The sequence below is a fragment of the Lathyrus oleraceus genome, chromosome 3 (genome assembly GCF_024323335.1).
Source record: "Lathyrus oleraceus cultivar Zhongwan6 chromosome 3, CAAS_Psat_ZW6_1.0, whole genome shotgun sequence".
NCBI classification, from domain to species: domain Eukaryota; kingdom Viridiplantae; phylum Streptophyta; class Magnoliopsida; order Fabales; family Fabaceae; genus Lathyrus; species Lathyrus oleraceus.
The window spans coordinates 5,687,701-5,710,062 of NC_066581.1; the positions used below are offsets into that span (position 1 = coordinate 5,687,701).

The 22,362-nt window shown below is 42.9% G+C and overlaps 1 protein-coding gene across 1 annotated transcript; it reads right to left on the minus strand.

Annotated features, from left to right (window-relative positions):
* Positions 1 to 4,905: 4,905 nt before the first annotated feature.
* LOC127128800 (chromatin modification-related protein EAF1 B) lies at positions 4,906 to 6,752 on the minus strand. Its single transcript, XM_051058171.1, has 3 exons — positions 5,973 to 6,752; positions 5,469 to 5,824; positions 4,906 to 5,410 (listed from the first exon to the last, which is right to left on the minus strand). Exons 1-3 carry the CDS (start codon positions 6,750 to 6,752, stop codon positions 4,906 to 4,908), a joined length of 1,641 nt encoding a protein of 546 aa, XP_050914128.1.
* Positions 6,753 to 22,362: the final 15,610 nt, after the last annotated feature.

Below are 22,362 nucleotides of genomic sequence, written 5' to 3' on the forward strand. Positions count from 1 at the left end.
CCCATTGTCTGAGTATGTAAGGTAAGCCAATTTGGCTAGGGGATGGAAAGTCTCAAAATTCACCAAGTTCGTTGTCGACACTAGTGATTCGATTGTCGAACATGTCTCCCAGTACTAGACTGCATAAGATGGCTTGCCTAAGCACCAGGTCTCACAAGACAAACATTCATGAGTAATGGTTTTCCTAAGCATTGGGTCTTACAAGGCAAACATAAAAACAGAGGGTATGCATAAGCACTGGGTCTCACAAGAAAGACATGCATGAAAAAATGAGGGGTTTGTCTACGTATTGGATCCCATAAGGAAAACATGCATGAAAAGGGGTATGCCTAAGCGTTGAGACTCAAGAAAGACATGCATGAAAAGGGTTTTAACTATGAGAAGGTGATTAACCCAAAGAGAGTTGTATGGTTTAGATATAGGTATTTAACCAAGAGGATGTGATTAATCCATGAAGGAGGTGTTTTAACCAATAAAAGGTGATTAACCTCAAGAGTGTATGGGTGTCCACAGAGTATTGTGTTTGGTCCAAAGAGAGTGATGTTGTTGATGTGAATTATTGAATTATTGGTTTGAGGATGAAAGTTGAAAGTTGTTTTGATTTGAATTGCACAAAAGTCTATGAGTGGAGGTGAATACTTTGAATAACTAGGTCAAGCGTCCCGTATCAAAAGATATTTAGAATAAGGATAAGAATACTCCCTCTCATTCTTTTTCAACTTCTTAAGGCTCGTTGTCGCAGCCCGAAAAATACGGTATGCGAAAAAACAACCGGCGAAAGAAAAAGATGACAGGAGAGTCGCCACCGTGCGTTATTTATCCCAAAGGAGGGAAAGGAAACGCTCGAAGTAAACCTGGAGAAAGGAAAGGAAAAGACAAGGTCTCGCAACCAAATCTTGGGTTCGGGAGTCGATTATGCGAAGGGAAGGTATTAGCACCCCTACGCATCCGTAGTACTCTACGGGATCCACTCTTGTTTGTTTCTTGTCTAAAGGGTGTGTGTTATATCTAATGTATTATTTACTAAAAGAAAGGGTCAAAGAAAATGACTCGCACGGATGTCGCATCCACTGCATACGTATCTCATCTGAATATGAGAATCAGAGTCTTCGTAGCTCGGGTACCTAAGGGTTAAGGATAAATGTGCTCGCTAAGACATCGCGTCTTATGCCTACGTATCTCATCGGGAATGAGAATCAGAGCAAAACGTAGTTCAGCTAACTACGGGAATAAGGGTCTCAATTGCAACTAGGGCAAGAGAAAGGGAATGTCTCGATCGCAACGAGGGCGAGAGAAAGGATCGCAACGAGGGCGAAAGCAAACAAGGATTAGTTGTTAGTCGTTAGTCAAACTCGGCAAGACATCGCATCTTGTGCCTACGTATCTCATCTGAACATGAGAATCAGAGTTGCCGTAGTTCGGCTCACGCACGCCAAACAAAACAAGACACCTACACATAAAAAGGTGGCAAACATGGAGCCCGACTGCCAATCACTGGACTTACATCAGCATCCGAACCAAAACACACACAAAAGGGCAAACATGGAGCCCGACTGCCGATCACTGGACTTACATCAGCATCCGAACCAAAACACACACAAAAGGGCAAACATGGAGCCCGACTGCCAATCACTGGACTTACATCAGCATCCGAACCAAAACACACACAAAAAGAAAAAGAAAGGTGCCCGGAGTGGTCTCGCACGACCACCTGCCTACATACCTCGTCTGGAACAAGGATCAGGGCGATGTAGTTCCCCTAGATAGGGGTTGCCATCTGAATATGGACTTAGAGAAGGAGGACACCAGTTGTGTCAAAAGAGAGTGGGCAATGTGTTCACGCCCTAGTAGTAGGTGTCGTAGCTCGCTGAATCGAGTCTTAGGCAGTTACCTCTTTGCAATAGGACGGACTACATGCCACAAGATCGTAGACGCTCGGAAAGGTCTAGAAGTGGGGAAACTCTGCCCTAAAGTTGTCATGCAATATGTGCTTAAGTGTTAGGATTTACAAATGGGAATATCTACCTAATGTTAGCATGCAAAGGAATATGGGAATCCTACCTATGTTATCATACAAAGGGTTCTATCTAATGGGTGCTACCTAATCGGAACAAGAATCGACGAATGGAGCAAGGAGAAGTGTTAGGGATAAGGGTAGATGGCGATGCATGAAGCAATCGACCTACAAGGTTGATGGCGATGCATAAAGCAATCGACTTACAAGGTTGATGGCGATGCATAAAGCAATCGACTTACAAAAGGGTGGATGAATACGTGCTGGTTCTGTTAGGTTTTGAAAAATGATTACTCGACGTTGGATCGAGGTTTTGATCTTGTTTTGAAATGGTTATCGAATGTTCATTTTAATTCTTGTATTAACAGGTGATATAAAGAATGAAAGAATAAATATTATACATTTCATGGGAGAGGGATACATTTGTTATGAATGGGGGTTGTCATGGCAATCAAACAACGTAAATATATGCCTCATACATCATACAAGTAGGCAACAGTCAAACAATAAAGATATAAACAAGTATATGATCAAATCAAATAATCAAAGAATGAAATAATGAAGCATTAAACAATGTATGAGTGTAAGTGCAAGGGACATGTCTCATTGTAAGAAAGCCCAAGAGTAAGCTATGTGAGGTTGATGGCGATGCTTAAAAAGCAATCGACTTACGAGGGTGTAAAAATGGGCTCGATATTAAATCGAGAAAAGTATGATTTTTATAGTTTTTTTAAAAAAAAATGGTTTTGAACTAAACTAAAATACAACAACTATGCATTATTAACAAATGAAATCATGAGTATATAAAAGATATTAATCAACATACTAAAAGAATAAAAAATGCTAAAGGAAGATAAAATCAAATAACAAGCAAAAGCAACACACATGAGTATTGAACCCTCCCCACCTAATATTATTCAACTACCCTCTCTCCACTAGGCCATTCAACACTATCTGCTATTGAAGTACTGCCAAAAATAAATGAACTGGGTTAAAAATTTAAAATAAAATAAAAAATAAAACAAACATTTTCATGGTTTTCGTATTATCTCTGTTAAAAACAAATTAAGTTAAATAATAAAAAGAATAAATAATAAAAAAGAAATCAAGAACATATAAACATTTTCTGATTTTTGTATTAAAAAAACAAAATAAATTAAATAGTAAAAAGAACGAAATGAAACAGTGTCGTCGTCCTCGTCTAGCTCCCTCGCTCTCTCTTCTCCTCTCTCAGCTTACTCCCCCAAAAACAAAACCAAACCCTACTAACAGTAACCAAACCTAAGTATCAAGAAGAAAACAAATGCAACTGACACAACGAATCCCTAAACCTAGTCCACGAGATCCGACTCGAATCATCCATACGAAAGAAGAAAAACAACATAATTTGCATAGAAAACAATCAGGTTTGGAAGGTAGTAGATAAGCACACATTTATGCATCTGAATAGGGAACGACAAAAGGGCGAGAATTCTACCAGATTGGGATGTCTTGGAAGTGAACGAACAGGTACGTGACCCTCCTTCTGCTTTCTCCTTCGTTGCGCTTCTCTCAATCGATCTCTTTTTTGAGTTGGGGATTTAGGGTTCTTGGTAGAATCTTTGTCCGCCTCCAATTTTCTCTGTTGTGCTTTTCAAAATTGCCTCCCAGCTCTTACTGATTTCTCCTCCTCTTTTATCCTCCGTGAATTAGGGTTTCAAAGGTGCCTTTGGTAATCCAGAAGAGTAACTCTGCAAAGCACTTTTTGATGTTCAGAAACTGGATTGACCCCTTTGATGCTTGGCCTTGGAAAGGTAAACTGAACGCAAGCTTTCTTCTTTGAATTTCATCTCTATTCCAAATTGGGAATTTCTGGATTTACTGCCTTTGCTAATTACCTGTATTGTTTACTGCAGTGAAAAATTAGAAGGAAGTTACAACTTCAGTCATCACAAGGACTTTTCATCGTGATTTTGGGTTGAGCGAACTGAAACGAAGTCTTTGATTTCCCTGACCGGGTAACTTTGGGCTGTGCAAATCATTTCCGCCAAGAATGGAATTTTCTCTCACGATTCGATTGTTGTTTTGCTGCAGGAAATGTGTTACGAGGTGTGAGCGTAATGGTTGGCCTTGTGTTGATTCTACAATGTTGCCTGTTCTAGGTGCTATGATATTGTTGAGGATACCTAAGATTCCACTGCTGCCATCTTGTTGCAAGCCAACAATCCCACTTGAAGAACTTGGCCAATCTGACATATTTGCGGTGAGTTGTTTCTCCTTTTCATTTCTGGGACTGTGCCTCATCACTAAGACATTTACTGGATTTGGTAGCAGTTCGTGTATGTGAATTTGGCTTTTCACAACAGCAAGATTGGGCAGCAGCAGGAGTGACACATAATGGAATACTAGACATGAAACTTATGTGATCAATTCGTCATCGATAATTATGGCAGGATCGTGAGCAACCTTACGCCACTCCCTCCCTCGCTTCCTCCGCAAACTTGCTTCCAATAATGGACAACGAGTCATACTTAGTACTGAGAGAGATGAAGGCAATCCTTTTTTGGCAAAGTCTTAAGTTTGGGAGCATTAACAATCTCAAGATTTTGGAGAGAATTGAGATGTTGAAGCCACTTCCCGTCAAAGCTTGTATCACTAAGACCACAAATGCATAGTGTCACAAGAGATGAAGGTAGAAATGCCCCCATCAGCGTGGTCACCATAATATCGTCGTTAATTCGCAACACTGAAAGACAAGTGAGATGCTCCCAAGTTGGCTTAGTATTCCACATAATCCCTCCAATAGAGCCAACAGTCAGTTCCTGCAAACTGCTAGGTAAATCATCCATGACAAAAGATTGAAGGTTTGGTAGATTATCAACTTCCATTTCTTGAAGGTTGGTCATAATGCATTATGTGCTGCCATTATTTGTAAGATTTGTTATTGATGTGGTTAGGTATGATGTAAGATGACATCCATAATGAATATACTTGTTGCTACCACATTGTGAATGATGATGAACTGAACTCCTGTAAACCATTTCCCTGCTGCTGATTATTGCTACTTTGCAGGTTCTGACATGGAATGGCTTGAAGCCATGCATTGAGCCATGTTGATGTGGAAGTGGTTGTGAAGGTAAAGTAACTAGCGAAACTGAAGGGTTGTTGTTGTTGATTTGAGTAGCACCCCAATTGGGAAACATGTTTTGATTTTGGTTTTGATTCAGAAGAGTTGAAGAGTCAGAAAAATGTAAACTTGTTGGAACAACATCATCAACACGGTTCATGAGTTTCACTGAAGAGTTATTAACATTTGAAGCAGCTAAAACATTACCATCAACATTAACACCACTTTGTTCAGTGCTGTTTCTTTTTCTCTCTGGAACACAAGTGTTTGGTTCTGTGAGAAGACGGAGCCTGTGTTCAAGAACAAGAGCAAGGTTTGGATTGCAACAAAGATTGTTGTTTAAGAGACAAAGGCTGATGATGCTGCCACTGTGGCCCGGAATTACGTGCATGAGAAGGCAAGTTAGCCGACGACTGCCGTGGGTCCTGCCCCTGATTAACAGTCAATGACTCAGTTGCAGCTGAATTTCCAATAGATGTGCCCTCCACAGAGCTCACTTGAATAACTGGATTGGGGGAACCAAATGGTGGTTCTGATGATTTCCACTGAGAAGACGCGGTATGAGCAACTGCTAACACACTAGCTGAATCCATAGAACCTTGAGACATTGAGGTGCTTGTACTGACTTGAGAAGCACTATTTCCAGGTTGTTGATCAATTTTAAGTGAATCAGGTTGAGATGCACTTAATGACTCAGAATGCCCCTGACAATTATGTTGCAATGTCGTCTGAATATTTGGTTGCGTTTGATTAATTTGCTTAGACTGTGTCTGAGATTGCACCTGCAGTTGGTGATGGTTGGGAGCAACAGCAGCAGGCTGTGTTGATGTAGCTATATGACCTGAAATAAACCGGTGAAACTGGAATTTGTATGTTACTGTCAGAAGAAGATGCCAATGGCTTATGTTGCTTCAATGAAGAGCTGGTTGATCCAGAATGTAGCTTCTGCTGCAATTGGCAATTATTAGAAGGATGAGCAGAAACTGGTGGCTTGGGTGGTTGGCTTGGATCTAAACCAGATCCAGGATATAAAGTTTGACCTTGCATCATTTGCGTGATTTGATCACCTTTCTCAACAGGTTGGCTTCCTGAAGCTACAGATAATCCATTTATATGAGAAGGATCAACAGAATCGTTCTGATAGATCAACATGTTTCCTCTTCCCATTCCCTTCAAAAGTTTAGCCTGCTGTTGAGCCTGTGCATGCTGTGGCTGATTAGGATGCTGCCTCGCAGGCTGTTGATACTGCCTCTGTTGTGCCTGCCGTTGTCGTTGCTTCACTGCTTGACTAGTCACACTAGAACCAGGATTTCTACTGAACCCAGGTTGTGGCAGATGATGTTTTTGCTGTTGATGCTGAGATGACATCGGAGTCAAAGGAGATGATGGTGTTGCAGGTGAAACAGATACTTGCTGAGATGAACTTTGTGATTGGGCCTGAGAACTTTGTGCTTGACCATGTGGAATCGGTGCATTTGTTGCAGCAAGCTGCTGTTGCTGCTGTTGAATATAACGCTGCTGATGCAGTTGCCTTTCCTTTGCCAATCGGATTGCATAGGCTTGTTGTGAATTTGTAGTGTGATTCGGACCTTGAAGATGAGGATGGGATGTACATTGAAGCAAAAGGGTCATGCCAAGTTTGGATGGGCAAAAGCAAATGAGGGTTGACTTTGGTCAAAGTTGACCAAAAAGTCAATTGCTGACCAAAGTCAACAAATTGGTCAAAGTTCATTCATTTTTTTGTATTTTTCTTGTAAATGGAATTCAATGGACTATTATGGGTGAATTTTTGGGTTTAATGAATTTGGGTTGACTTTGGTCAAAGTTGACCAAAAAGTCAACTATTGACCAAAGTCAACAACTGGTCAAAAGTGTCAATTTTTTTATTTTTCTTGTATGGAATCAAATGTACTGGTTTAAACAACGACATGAAATAAATTGAAATGGATTAACAAATGGTTGAAAAAATGATTGGAGATTGTTTTCACAATTTGCTTGAATGTTCGACTCTTGAGAAGAAAATAACTTGACTGATAATGTGTATGAACAAAACCATGAAATAAGACCATAAGGTTATAGTATCCATGAACCAATAACAAGACTGGCAAGTGGTTAGAAACACAAGAAACTTGGTTGTTCAGATGACCCAGACCATAGAGGTATCCACAATCACAACACCATGACTTTGGATCAAAACCAATCCTCATGTAAAACCAAAGTTAGGTTAGGCCAAGCATGCCAAACAAACATAAAAAATTCAGGAGCAAAATCGGGGTATGACAGTTGCCCCTATTTAAACGTCTTCAACTAGAGAATATGAAGTAGGATATTCTTCATATGATCATAGTGGGAGATGGTTAAATACTAAGAAGACCCGGATTTTGATCCTGAATCCCTATGAAACAATGCCTGTCAGCATCGTCAAAGAAGCAATCTCAAAAGAAGAATCCGTCTGATACGGTGAAAATCGGCCTGAGTACCGAAACGGAAAGTTGACCTGAATACCAAAATAAATGGTAACATAGGAATACCCATGGCCTGAACGCCGCACTAAGCATCGGAATATGAGAGTATCAATGTTGGTCTGATCACCGGAAATCTGAAACTGGCCTGAACGCCACTTCGGCCTGGATACCGGAAACTTCTTCGATCTGAAAATCGGGAAAGACTGGCTTGAATGCCACTTCGGTCTGGATACCGGGAAAACTGGCCTGAATGCCACTTCGGTCTGGATACCGGGAAAACTGGCCTGAATACCACTTCGGTCTGGATACCGGGAACTTCTTCGATCTGAAAATCGGGAAAGACTGGCTTGAATGCCATTTCGGTATGGATACCGGGAAAACTGGCCTGAATACCACTTCGGTCTGGATACCGGGAACTTCTTCGATCTGAAAATCGGGAAAGACTGGCTTGAATGCCACTTCGGTCTGGATACCGGGAAAACTGGCCTGAATGCCACTTCGGTCTGGATACCAGGAAAACTGGCCTGAATACCACTTCGGTCTGGATACCGGGAACTTCTTCGATCTGAAAATCGGGAAAGACTGGCTTGAATGCCACTTCGGTCTGGATACCGGGAAAACTGGCCTGAATGCCACTTCGGTCTGGATACCGGGAAAACTGGCCTGAATACCACTTCGGTCTGGATACCGGGAACTTCTTCGATCTAAAAATCGGGAAAGACTGGCTTGAATGCCACTTCGGTCTGGATATCGGGAAAACTGGCCTGAATGCCACTTCGGTCTGGATACCACCTCGGTCTGAACACCGGAAAATTCTTCATGTCTATCAGCATCGGCGAAGGTAACAAAACAGTGATACGTGAGCCGACACGCATGCCAAAGACCCATGCTGGGGATAACAATCGAAAGATTGACCAAAGAGTGCATGAGATATATTATCTATAGCCGTCAAAACGTAGATAATACACTCGCATGGAAGATTATCCATAATCGGGTTGTAGGTTGTTAAATGAATAATCGACCGAAAAGAAAGGCATCAGGGTACCAGGACTAGGCATGCAAAGATGACCAATCAAAAGAGGATAAAGTTGCTTACTCGGAGCAAGTATCCAAAAAGAAGGGGAAGACCCAATGGGGGACAATACTGCTTGATCAAGGCAAGTATCCAGAGGGGAAAAGAATATCAATACCGCCAACCGGGTACCGATAACCACAAAGAGGGGATTACATCTACCGGTTAGTAGGCAGAAAACCACGGAAAAGTAACCAGTCATCGATAGGATGAGCACAAAGGGTTAACTCCAACAAGGGGATGAAAGTGGGATTTTACAACTACCAGCTATTAGGTAGAAAACCACAAAGATAGGACTTACAACTACCGGTTCGTTGGTAGAAGCCACAAACAGCATGAACCACAAAGGCTACCTCTGCTAGGGGGTGAAAGTGGGATTTTACAACTACCAGCTTGTAGGTAGAAAACCACGAAGATAGGACTTACAACTACCGGTTCGTTGGTAGAAGCCAAAAAATTCCGCTGAGGATGAGATGAATGAGTGCCGGTTAGTGAGCGACTATTCATTTATGCCCCAGGGAAGCACAAGAGACAGCGAACAAGAAGCCAATTTAGGATCGATCCAAGAAGGCAAATTGAATCAAGACTCATCCTAATGAGGAAAGAACTCAATAGGGAAAACCCATCCCGTCAGGGAGGGAACAGAAACAACCGTCATCCACGAGGATATAACTCAGTGGGGAGCGTAGAAGGAAATGGTAGACACTTTCTGCTTAAGGGGTAGACTCTACATGGAGAGATCAGACACACCCACTGCTGCTAAGGGAATGGACCCAAGCTTGCAAGATGCTGCCAACTTCAAGGAGTAACACTGCTGGGGATACCCACTCAACTAAGGAGTCACTTGTTGGGAAAACACCAACTTCTCAACCATGCTGATGAACCCAATTCTGAAGCCGATCCAATGGCGCGATGCTAAACTCTTTCCAACAACCCAATCTCGGCTGGTCACCACGGCCTAGGGCTAATGGACATGTTTGCAATGTGGATGCATGAGTTTTTTTTTGTTTTACACAATGCCCCATGATCATGGAAATGCTATGCACTAATGATGCAATATGCTACGCTTATCTAAATGATGAATGCATAAACACACGTCTCCTCCAGAGACAAACACCGGGGAACTCCAGGAACTGTGTTGAGGATCTTATAATCACGTCAACTTCCACCCTGCTGGGGAAAGACAAACCTTGCTGAGGATGCATTCCATCGAACCCGAACTGCTTGGAGATTACCCTGCTAGGGGAGGCAACCCATTCTTATCTCTACTGGGGATGATTTTCTCCGAACCCGATCCGCTTGGGGATCTTGCTGAGGGAAAACCATCAACACAAATCCTACTGGGAAGGCAGTAACCTTCAGGCTCGCTGAGGAGACACTGATCTCAAATCTGTTAGGGAGGTAACCCCCTCACACCTACTGGGGAAATACAGCTTATTGGACACGGAACACCTGTCGAGTCGCCGAACATTGGCATCCATCGTCCACCCACAGTGTCGGCTTTCCTCTTTTGAGAACACCCAGACTCGCCTAGACTCTTCTGATTCATCCCACGAAGATCGAAATCCTGGGATTCATACAAACTTTCCAGTCCTTAGACTTTGAAGATGATTAATCCTCCAGGGTCGCCGTCACAACTCTGTCACGGGCCTTTCACCGTTCAACTATCTCTTGCCCCTGATCAGGCTCTGCAACAGAGATCGTTAGATAAAAGCGTGCCTCAGGTATGCCCCAGGTGTTCCGATATTTCAACGCCTAAGTCACTCAAACTTCCGAATAAGATTTCCAGATTTCAACCTCATAAGCATGCATCGGAAGGGACCTCTATGTTTCAAAATGCAACTATTCTTATCAAAACGAATGGATGTTTTCGTAATCAAAACGGTAATGAAAACAAAAACAAAATTATTTGACTGAACACGCACTTTATTGACTGGAATAAAAGATGGCTCACAACCGAGCAACACACAGGAAGCAAACCCTGGAAAGAGGTGATTGCACATAAAAGGAAAAAATCTATCCTAATGGCAACGTGAAACTGTGATCTCATCGGGTTCCAACTCAGTTACACCTCATATATCCTCAAGACTTTCCGCACTTTCTGTCTTCTGAACAAGATGCTTCCGATCGGTTTCTGTCGGAGATTATCCAAGTCATATCTCAAGCACAAACGATCATGTCAGACGCAGTTGTTCGTTTCAATCCCTCTTTTGCCTGGGCCGCCCTTTCGGGTTTCAGTCCACCGGGATACCTTTTTTTGCCCAAGTCGCCCTTGTGGGGTTTTCGACTTGCCGGGTGTACAGTTTTTTTCTTTTATTATCCCTAACTTTTGCCCGAACCTTTTCTCTCTTTTTTTGGTTCGCCGGGATGCCCTTTTTTGCCTGGACTCTTTTATTCTTTTTGTCCAGCGGGTCTCTTTTTCACGAAGTATCTTTTAACTGCGTCCGCATTCACAGGGGATGGAAAATCCTCATCATCCGTGGTCGTCAGCGACAAGGCTCTGTCAGAGGAAACCCCTTTTTTTTGACCACGAACGGACATTCATAATTGTTTATCCACTTGCCCCACGATCGTCTTGAGAAGGAAGGATCCTTTTCAACACCACATCTCTTCCATGCTACCCACGAGGTCGCATTTCTCGGTCAACAACACGCTTCATTTACTGGGTACAACTGCCCCATGACAAGTAACTGTCAGCCTCTTTTCCCAACCAGGCTCAACGCGTTATACCGAGTTCTCATCCACTCGCCCTTTTCTAACTTCTCATCCATCCAGACTCTTTACAATGAAATCTAGCCTCCAGCAGGTAATATCACTTCTATCCCATACCGCATGAGGAAGGTGTTGCCCCAGTAGATGCACGTACCAAAGTACGACACTCAGGATACCAACTTCGTACTCAGCCACTATCATTGGTGCGTTCACATGTTATCGGGGAAGCACTAGCTCACTCTCTTTAAACTCTCCCCATCAGACATCAAAACCCGTTCGGATTCGGGGTCAGGCCCCTCCTCCGGGATCGGTCACTCTCAATCTTTCGATTCGAGTACCTCGAGATGTCCTCATCAGGGACTTCAGACTTCCTTGGTTGACAATCATCAGTGGGCTGTTGGGCGAGATAACCATACAATACCCTCCTCCTGGTTGCTTTCTAGGAGGTATACTGAATATCGTATTCAGTCGACATCACTTGCCCTCTCACAACCCGTCCGTTCGATGCTAGCTCCTCAAGCACATACTTGATCAGATCCATTTTGGACATCCACAAGGTGGTATGAACCAGCATACACTGTCTCAATCGGCGAGCAGCCTATGCCAAAGTACATCAAGTTTTCTCGAGCAGTGAGTGTATTGTTTCACAGTCGATAAAATTTTTGCTTAGGTAAATTGCGTGCTCTTTTCGACAAGACTAGTCATACTGACTCAATACGCACCTCATAGACCCCTTAAGGGCTGCCAGGTACCAGATTAGCAGTCGTTTCTTCCCCGGAAGGTATCAGAATCAGAGGTTCCTACTACTCTTTTTTTTTTTTTTTTTGCAGGATCAACCTTGATTCCTCTTTCGTTTGCAACATGCCTCGGCAGCTTGCTGGACAACACTCCATAAGTGTGCTGATTCGAACTCAACAGTATGAGTTATCTCTACCTGTCAAACAACTTGATCCACCGGATGCCCCTCTTCTGCTTGGGACTTTGCCATCATGTCATCATCATGGCATTTGCTTTCACGATGAATCATATCACGAAACAAAGTCACCCTAGACTTCTGATACTTGGCACCGGCCTTCTCGATACTGAGCGACATCACCTTATAACCAGAAGATGCCCCTTGTGTGATGGACATGGTTTACGTCATATCATCTGGCAACAGTTCAATCTGGTCTCGGCCAAGAAGCCATCCATGAAGATAAATTGAGCATTATAATCAATCCAATACCTCGTTGTGACGTACCGGGAATTCATCTTTCAGCTTAGCTCAACTCACATCTCGACAGTCCACACACATTCTCATCTTTCAGCACCGATTTCCGCTTCCCTAGAGGACAGTCTTCTCTCCATGGTAACTCGTGCCTCCACAACATTGATATCCTACCTTGGTGTATCTAGATACAACCAGGTGCACATATACCATCCTGTTCTTGACTTGCCTCTGAAGCGGCCTCAATATTCGCTTTCTGACCTCGGCGGTGCTTGGAGCAACAATTCTGAGCACTCCTCATGCGGTTGAATCACCTTCTCCTCTGGTTTCAATGACCCGGCTAATTCCAACAAATCACAATCTTCTTCGCCTTCTCCTTCGGCATGATAGATCGAATTGTCGAAGTCATACAAAGGTGTAACCAAATTGTTATCGATGAGATCAGGAGGGTAATCACTTTTGAGGTTGGAACGAGACAAGTTCAAAAGAAAAACGAAAAACATTGCCATTTTTATTTTTTTTAAACTGCAAAAAATGAAAAACAGGGAACACCGTTTTTAATCACAAAAACATCCATTTATTACTGATGCAAAACGTTGCAAAATGAAACACATGAGATGGCCCTTACAATGGACCAGTACGTTTCGGGCAAAACGTATGGCTTTCATGCAAACAGAATTAAAACAGAAATACTACACTTCCGGATGAGCGACAGTGATGCTTTTGGAGGCCCTCCAATCGCCTGGTACGCACGACTTTATCCACAGCTCGAGCTCGCAGTCACAGTCAATCTCTTCACTCACTGAACAAGCATGATCAGAATCCAGCATTCCTGCACTGACAAAGATGTACGGTGGACGACGTCCTCTGTTTGGTCTAGACGACTCTTGATCTGGATAACCAATCCCAAACATGTCTGCCTTCACCACTATGTCAATGATCCTTCCCCAACCTCGGGCCTCTTTGTTTTTCACCACCTCTAGAGCTTGTTTATAAGAAGAAATGGACAGCTTCTTCTCTTTCTCGACAACAAGAGCGCTCTCCACCTGGACGGTTTCGATTGCTTGACTGGGTATTTCAAGTTTTCCAATGTCCATTTCTACTTCTTTCATCTTCTGGGTCGTGTCTCCCATCAATACATACCCTTCTGTGGCAACGGCTGCACAACAATTATCAACCACAGGGAAGACTCCATCCTGCCCCGGAGGTTTTGGAGCCACAGCCAGGGGAACCTTTAGCTGATCTTCCTCAGTCGTCTCCATTCCTTTCTTGACCTTTTTCACCATCTTCATTCTTACAGGACCCTGCCTGGGTACCGGGTTGACATCCCCACTCATTATCTGGGCCAAGCTGATGGTCTTGGAGTCCACCATGTCCTGGACGACATGCTTAAAAGCTTTACAACCCTCAACGCTGTGCCCGGGTGCCTCAGAATGGAATTCACAACTGGCATTCTCATCATAGTGTGCTGGCCTCTTCTGTTGTGCTATGGGAATCAAAATCCTTGGCTGGACTAACCCCAAATCCCTCAATCTCCTGAACAGAAGGGTGTAGGTCACAGGTGGCTCCTCAAACTGACGATCCTCCTTCTTTCTCTTCACCTGGCTCCTAGCTCTCGGTGCCTTCTGTTGAGGTGGTGGTTGTTGCGGGGGTACAGGTGAGTTACCAACAAGAGTGGTTACAGCAACAGCATAAGGATGATAACGATCCTTACTGCGTTCTTTCTTTGCCGGCACACCACTTGACTCAACCTCCTTTTTGAGCGGACCACTGTCAGAGAGTTTCTTTGCTACCGAGCCAGAGGGATTTGTTACATCGGATGATGGAGCCTTTCCCTGAACTTTCTCCTTGATCATCCAGCTCTCAATCCTTTCCAATCTCTCAGACATGGCTTTCTGTCCCAAGGCAAGCCCTTGCACAATACTGAACAATCCCCTCATCATCTCTTTCAGTTCAAGGATGTCGGCGCTGGGAAGATCCATCAGCTTGGATTTGTTGAGTCTGACTGTATGTCTGAATGGAAGAGCTATGCGCACCGGTTAACACCTTCAAAACAGCAAATGGGTTAGTATGACTCACGCATGCAATGTCTATCCGTACCAGAAATATTCCTTGGATTTTGGTTTCACAGAGACAGATAATTTTTCATCAATAACATTCTGACATCTGGACATCTTGTAGCACCTCAAATTTGCACCCATCATTGTACATACATTCTCACATTAGGTCATAGCATAACATGGTCCACTGCATAGCATTGCATTGTCCCATTTGCCTCAAGTGCAAGCCAATCAAGAAATTAAGTCAAACTGGTCAGGAGATCAGTCAGTCAAGCAAGCAAGCACAATTCTCAAGGAGCCAAGGCCTTAGGGTTGGTCCAACATGTTCACATGACTTGGGGATCCATTTGAAGTGTTTTGGTCGAGGATTGAATGTTCAGAAGTCATCAGTCAATGCACAGTCAGTCAGAAACCCTAAAAAGTCAAACTTGGTCAACTGTGTCTGATTTTATGGTTTTGATGGTGGGATTTGGTTTGAGAGAGCTTATTCATGTCCAAATAGGCCTCATATATCATGTCAAACACCGTCATGGAAGAATTTGAAGCCAGATCAGAAATTTCCAAAAATGGAAACTGGACCTGTAATTGAAACCTGCCCAAAATGGAAAGTCTTGATCCTCAAACTTACATCATGATACAAGCTTCAAATGAATTTTTTCCCAACATGAAAGTTGAAGATCTTGTTCTCCCATTTCCAAAAAGTCCAAGAACACTCAATTCCCATGTATGGTTGGCAAGATATGATCAAATCATTTTCAAACATTCTTGAACTTCAAAAGGCCATATCTCTCAAACCATTTGGCCAATTTGGGTGGGGTTTTTTCCTACAAGTCACATTTGATCTCCTCTTTCCAAAAAAGTAACTTTCATGTACCAAAACCTTATGGATCAAAATGGCATTTTTTGACTTACTTGAATTAATTTCAAGTAAAGTGGGATTTTGACTTTTCAAAATAATCATTTTCTAACCATTTGGCCAATTGAAATAGTTCAGAAATGTGGTTTTGGTCATGTTACAAAGTCAAATTCGTGCAAGTACATACACCCATGCCAACTTGCTTGAAAATTGGAAAGAAAGTACATTTTTCAACAACTCTATCCCATATTTCCATGAACTTGGATTTGTACTCTAAAACAGCAGAGGTATAACATTTTTTCTGTCAAATGAAACCCCTAGTGGCAGCCATCTAACTCAGAAAATCTCACTCTCTCTCAAATTCATTTTTTGGCCATTTTCCAAAGTCTTCAAAAATCCTCCAAAGAACCAAGCCTTGCCTTGCTCGATTCACCTTCCAAGCAACCTTGTGAGCACTTTGCAACCACTTTTTTCCATCTGTAAGCAGCTTCATTGCAACTGTTTTCCAAAGCACCCTTCCATGGCAGATTTGAATTAAGTTATCTTCAAGCTTCTTCGAGCAAAGGCGTTTCCTCCATCCACCTTGTAGAAGCATAAAGAGCAACTGTTTCACTTCAAAACGACCAAACAACAACTGCACCACAGCTGTTCTTCAAATTTGGTAAATCCTCGACCTTAACCATTCCAAAAAACATGATATGCTTTAGTTAAATCACACCATGCTAATCATTTTGAAGTTTGAATCATGTTAAATGGTTGCCTATGCTAAAAGATATGTTGACTTGAAATCTGATGTGTGAATATGTTTAGCTTCGGTTCATGAGTGTTAGCGTGTTTTAAGAAAAATGGATGATGGATTCTTAATGTGTGTGGTGTGCTGGTTCTAGTGATATGTTGGATTCCAATTTCTGGGCGTTTTTGAAATTCACGATTTGGGGAAGGGGATGAGATGTACTGTACATGGAAGAACCCTAATTTGCCCAGATTTTCCTCTTTCTCACGTGCTGCATGCCATGTTGGCCCATGAGCCAATCAAAACATTTCCCTGGCCGCGCCTAAACGGCGTCGTTTTGTTTAATGAGGTCCAATATTACGCTTTTGCCATCCGGCCATTTAATTAATCCAATTTAATTCATTTTCATTTCAATAATTATTTCATTTGATCACCAATCTTGTAAAATTCATAAATCATTCATTTTAAATCCATTTTTCATGGGGTTTTTTGCCAAATGCTCATCATGACCTCTAGTATTTTATCATAATTTTTTCAGAATTTTGTGATCAATGGATTTTAATTGGTATTAGGGTTTGTGACATCTATGCATATTTTGTACACTTTGCCAAAACATTTGTGAAATGGTGATACTTTATCCAATGGCTCCCAAATTTTTTGTGCTTAAACTAGACACACTCATGGTGATTTTGGTGTAGAGTTTGTGAATTTATCATTGCTGGTTTGTGGGTTATGATTTTTTGAATTAGGGTGTGACAATTTGTGTCACACCATTGATGTGCAACTTCATGATTTTTGATACCATGCTTCTGGACCTCCAATTGATCTGATTTTTGCATGAACCTACTCTTGTATGTCTACTTTACATGTGAATTTTCTTGGAATTATTTGTGGCATTTCCTAATTGTTTGAGATTTTCTCCCCTGCTTGGTCAAATGTTGACTTTTTGTGACACATGTTGCCATTTCATTTGTGAAATCCTCATACTTTATTAGATGGACATGAAATTTTACATGAGATAACTAGACATCCTCATCTTTGCCATGGTTTTAATCCCATTCATTTATCATACACCATCTATGATTTATGATTTTTATAAGTTGATGCATGTTTGGTTGACTTCTTTGAGCATGTTCAAAATTGCTTTGACTTTCTGATTTTCATTGACTGCCTTCCACTTGTCCAAGTGAGATGAAATTTGACATGCTTACCATGCTGTGGGTTGTGATTGATCATGATTTATTTGGTTATTTTTGGAAATGTTTGAGATTGGTTTTGATGCAAGTCTTTCTGTTGACTTCTATGAGCTTCCATATGCCATGCTTTGACCTAATTTGTTCATGAAATGATGATGATGATTGATATGAATGTGAACCCAATTGGTTTTGATTCTTGATTGTTTGAACATGATTTTGGGTACTTGCCCTTTGCTGTTTTGACTTTTTCATTCTCTTTTGACCCTAGGCTTGCCCTAGTGGTCCTGTTACTCACCTTTGAGCTTATCTTTTCAGGTTGACCAACAAATGACCAATGAGACCATTTCTATTTGATTGAGCTTGTTTGAATATCATTGACTAACTTGTTTGTTTTGTAGGTGGCTTGGCTCACATGCCTTAAGCCTTGTGCCTTGCACATCCATTTGCTTCTGATTAACTGTTGATGACTGTTTCCTTTTGCTTTGTTTTGAAGTTACATACTAACATCTGCTTGACTGTTTCAGGTGCTTTTAGTTGCTCAGTTCCTTGTGAACTTTTGCTTTGCTTTGCTTATATAAGCAATTTGCATTAAGGTATATTCCTCATCTTCATGTAGTCTGGAAGACCTGGCCTGTTACTTGGCCAGGCAATTGTCTGAAGTCCTCCTTAAGAGGCAATGTTTGTGACTGTTTACATTTGTCCCTGTACAGAGTCAAAGACCTCCTAAGTGAAGAGGCAATTGGCAGAACCAAGGGATAAGCAACCTATCCCCTGCTATTCAGTGTGTCTTCTGTTTTGCTCACACCACTGTGTTGATGCATTACAGATAAAAACCCAAGATCTTGTGCAATTGCACAGTTGAGTCAGTATCAAATGTGTAGAAGGGTTCCCACTTTCTGAACCCACACATTCTTGTCTTAAGCTCTCCCAGGCCAGGGATAAGAGCTGTGAAGTCTTATCTTCACTCACCTTTCATCTGCTTCACCTTAGCCCCTCAATGGCAAGGTTAAGAGCACATTCACCCAGTTCCAGAGGTTTGTTTGTTGAGGTTGATATGACCCCTCGACTAAAACCTAACCTTGTTTAAGCCCCTTGCTTGTGTATAGTGTGTGCTACCTGTGCTTGTATGTTTGTTTGACTTGCTTCCTGTGCGAGTTAGGGTTAGCTTAGACTTGCTTCCTGTGCAAGTTAGGTTTTGCTTGGCTTGCTTCCTGTGCAAGTTAAGTGTGTGTGTGGCTTGCTTCCTGTGCAAGTCATGTCTAGGATAGGCTGGCTCCCTGTGCCAATTAGCTAGAAACCTTAACTTAGGGTTGATTTGCATGATAACATCTAGGCTCGAGTTGTAGTCTCCCTAGTTGTGTCTCCCTCTGTTATCTGGTTAGGCTAGTCCTTTATCCCTCTGTAGGGGAACTACGTCGCCCTGATCCTCATACCAGATGAGGTACGTAGGCAGGAGATGAGCAGATCTCTCCGGGCGCCTGTGTCTTTGTTTTGCCTTGTTGTGTGCTTGGAAGCTGATGTAAGTCCATCGAGTGGCATTTGGGTTCCAGTGTGCGTGTGTTTGGTTCGGATGCTGATGTAAGTCCAGTGATTGGCAGTCAGGCTCCACGTTTGCCTCTTTGCGTGTGTTTGGTTCGGATGCTGATGTAAGTCCAGTGATTGGCAGTCAGGCTCCACGTTTGCCTCTTTGTGTGTGTTTTGGTTCGGATGCTGATGTAAGTTCAGTGATTGGCATTCAGGCTCCACGTTTGCCTTTGCCTAGTTTTGTTTGTGTGCGTGTCAGCCGAGCTACGAGTGCTCTGATTCTTCTCTCGTCCGAGGAGATACGTATGCATAGGATGCGATATCCTAGCGAGCATGTGTCGTTTCCCCAGTCCGAACTACTTCGACTCTGATGTCTATGCCTGATAGACTAAGTAGGCCCAGGATGCGGTATCCTGCCGGGTCAGTTTCAGTCAGTTTCTTGCGTCTCTTTCAGCCAGTGTGTGTGTGTGTGTGAGCAGTGTTTTAGCAACCATTTTTCCTTCCTTTTGTGCGTGGATCCCGTAGAGTACTACGGATGCGTAGGGGTGCTAATACCTTCCCTTCGCATAACCGACTCCCGAACCCATTCTCTTTGGTCGCGAGACCATGATCTTTCCTAGGTTTACTCTGAGCGTTTCCTTTCCCTCTTTTGGGATAAATAACGCACGGTGGCGGCTCTGTTGTTTCTTCTTTTCCCGCCGGTTTTTCACGTGATGCGACAGCTGGCGACTCTGCTGGGGATAATAGAGAAGTTGACCTGTGCTGGTCCATCTTCCCTGAGCGAGTCTCTCCTAGCGCTCTCTAGGTTAGGGTTTTGGTTGCTGTTTGTTGTATTTATTGCATTCATTTGTATATATTTGCATTTACTGCTTGCATTTATTGTTTGCATTAATGTTTGCATCCATATTCATCTGTTGGTTGTGCTGTGTCTCTCTGTTGGGGTGGGAGTTACTTGAGGTAAAAGGCCCAATACCCAGGCCATGAGTGAAATTTAGGATACTTAGGAATAGAGTGATTCATGGGAAGCGGGTGGTATTGCGCCACTTAGCGGAACATTGATATCACGAGCAGTTCAGACCCTGGTGGGATATTGTCGTTACATACTTCAGGTGTGTATATGATGGTATTCTGCGAAAGGTTATTTATGCTGCGTTTCTCTTCGACTTTACCCTGGCCTAGATAACACCCGTGAGTGGGGAGGGTTTGATCATTACAGGTACAGTTGCTGATTGGTTGGTGATTTGTTGGTGACTCTTGGTACTGATGGTGACTGTGAATTATGGGGCATTTATTTCTGGGACGCCAGAGTTCTGTCCGTGGTTTATCAGCGGGTTCCGTTTATTTCGGATCCCCGGGCTGAGTTGAGAGTACTTGTTCAGAGGATCCGTTTGTCACCCGTTCAGTGGTTGTTCCTGTGAAGATAGTGATATAATCTCCGGTTCCGTTTATTTCGGAACCCCCCAAGTTGGATTTATGGTGACTTGATCCCACAGATATGACTGGTTCAGAGAAGTGTTGGGCTTTCAGATGACTTGGTGGCACAAGGGCCTGCATTCATGCATTTGCATCATATCATCTCGCATTCATCTGCATTCAACTCCTGTCTGTCCGTACTCAGGGTCCATTATTTTTTAACTAAGACTCAGGTTGAGAGACATCCGGATGTCAAAATGTTGTCAATAAAATTTTATCTGTCTCAATGAAAAAAAAAAACACAAAAAAAAACAAGTCTGATTATTCCTAGTACGGACAGACATTGCATGTGTGAGTCATACTAACCCATTTGTTGTTTTGTAGGTTTTAGTATTCAACCGGTGCGCATAGCTCGTCTGTTCAGATAACCTGCTGGGGGTCAACAAATCCAAGCTGATGGATCTTCTCAACGCCGATATCCTTGAACTGAAAGAGATGATGAGGGAGTTGTTCAGTGTTGTGCAAGGACTTGCCTTGGGGCAGAAAGCCATGTCTGAAAGATTGGAAAGGATCGAGAAATGGCTGATAGTGAAGAAAGTCCAGGGGAAGGCTCCGTCCTCCGAAGTGAACAAACCTTCTGGTACTGTAGCAAGGAAATCCTCCGACAGTGGTCCATTCAAGAGGGAAGTTGAGCCAGTTGGTGTGCCTGCAAAGAAAGAACGTAGTAAAGATCGTTATCATCCTTATGCTGCCACTGTGACCACTCCTGTCAACAATCCGCCTGCTCAACAGCAACAACTGCCACCTCAACAGAAGACACCGGGAGCTAAGAGCCAGGTGAAGAAGAAGAATGAGGATCGTCAGTTTGAGGAACCACCTGTGACTTATGCCCTTCTTTTCCAAAGGCTGAGAAATCTGGGATTAGTTCGGCCGAGGATTTTGATTCCTATAGAACAGCAGCGGAGACCTGCAAACTATGATGAGAGTGCCAAGTGCGAGTTTCACTCTGGGGCATCCGGACACAGCATTGAAGGTTGCAGAGCTTTTAAGCATATTGTCCAAGATCTGGTGGACTCCAAGGCTATCAGCTTGGCCCAGATAATGAATGAGGATGTCAACCCCGTACTCAGGCAGGGACCGGTAAAGGTAAAGATGATGAAAAAGGTCAAGAAAGGAATAGAAGTGATTGAAGAGGGTCAGCTAAAAGGTCCAATGGCTATGGTTCCAAAACTTCTGCTACGGGATGGAGCCTTCCCTGCTGTTGATAATGCTTGTGCGACTGTCACTACAGAAGGGTGTGTGTTGATGAAGGACCCGACCCAGAAGATGAAGAAAGTAGAAATGGACAATGAAAGATGTAAAGCACCCAGTCTGGCAGTTGAAACCGTCCAGGTGGAGAATGCCTTTGTCGCTGGGAAAAAGAAGAAGCTGTCCATTTCTTCTTATAAACAAGCTCTGGAAGTGGTGAAGAACAAAGAGGCCCAAGGCTGGGGGAGGATCATTGACATCGTGGTAAAAGCAGACATGTTTGGAGTCGGTTATCAGCCGGATTTAGAGTCGTCTAGACCAGACAGAGGATGTCGTCCACTGTACGCCTTCGTCAGTGCAGGAATGTTGGATCCTGGTCATGCCCGTTCAGTGGGTGAAGATGTTGACAGCGACCGCGAACTCGAGTTGTGGATAAAGTCGTGCGTACCAAGAAACTGGAAGGACTCCAAAAGCATCACTGTCACTCATTCTGAAGAGTAGTATTTCTGTTTTTCAATTTTTGTTTGCATGAAAGCCATACGTTTTGCCCGAAACGTAATGGTCCATTGTAAGGGCCATCTCATGTGTTTCATTATGCAACATTTTGCATCAGTGATGAATGGATGTTTTTGTAGTTAAAGGCGGTGTTCCCTATTTTTCATTTAATTTTGCAATTTAAAAAAGGAAAAAAACAAATAAAAATGGCAACGTTTTTTTCATTCTCTTTCCTTTTGATTTTGTCTCGTTCCAAAGTGA

Coding starts and splice junctions, on each gene's coding strand:
- LOC127128800 (XM_051058171.1), bottom strand. CDS start 6,752: ATGACCCTTTTGCTTCAATGTACATCCCATCCTCATCTTCAAGGTCCG. Junction 5,825..5,972: donor TACAAATTCCAGTTTCACCG/GTTTATTTCAGG, acceptor CATAATTGTCAG/GGGCATTCTGAGTCATTAAG. Junction 5,411..5,468: donor TGGCAGCATCATCAGCCTTT/GTCTCTTAAACA, acceptor TCTTGAACACAG/GCTCCGTCTTCTCACAGAAC.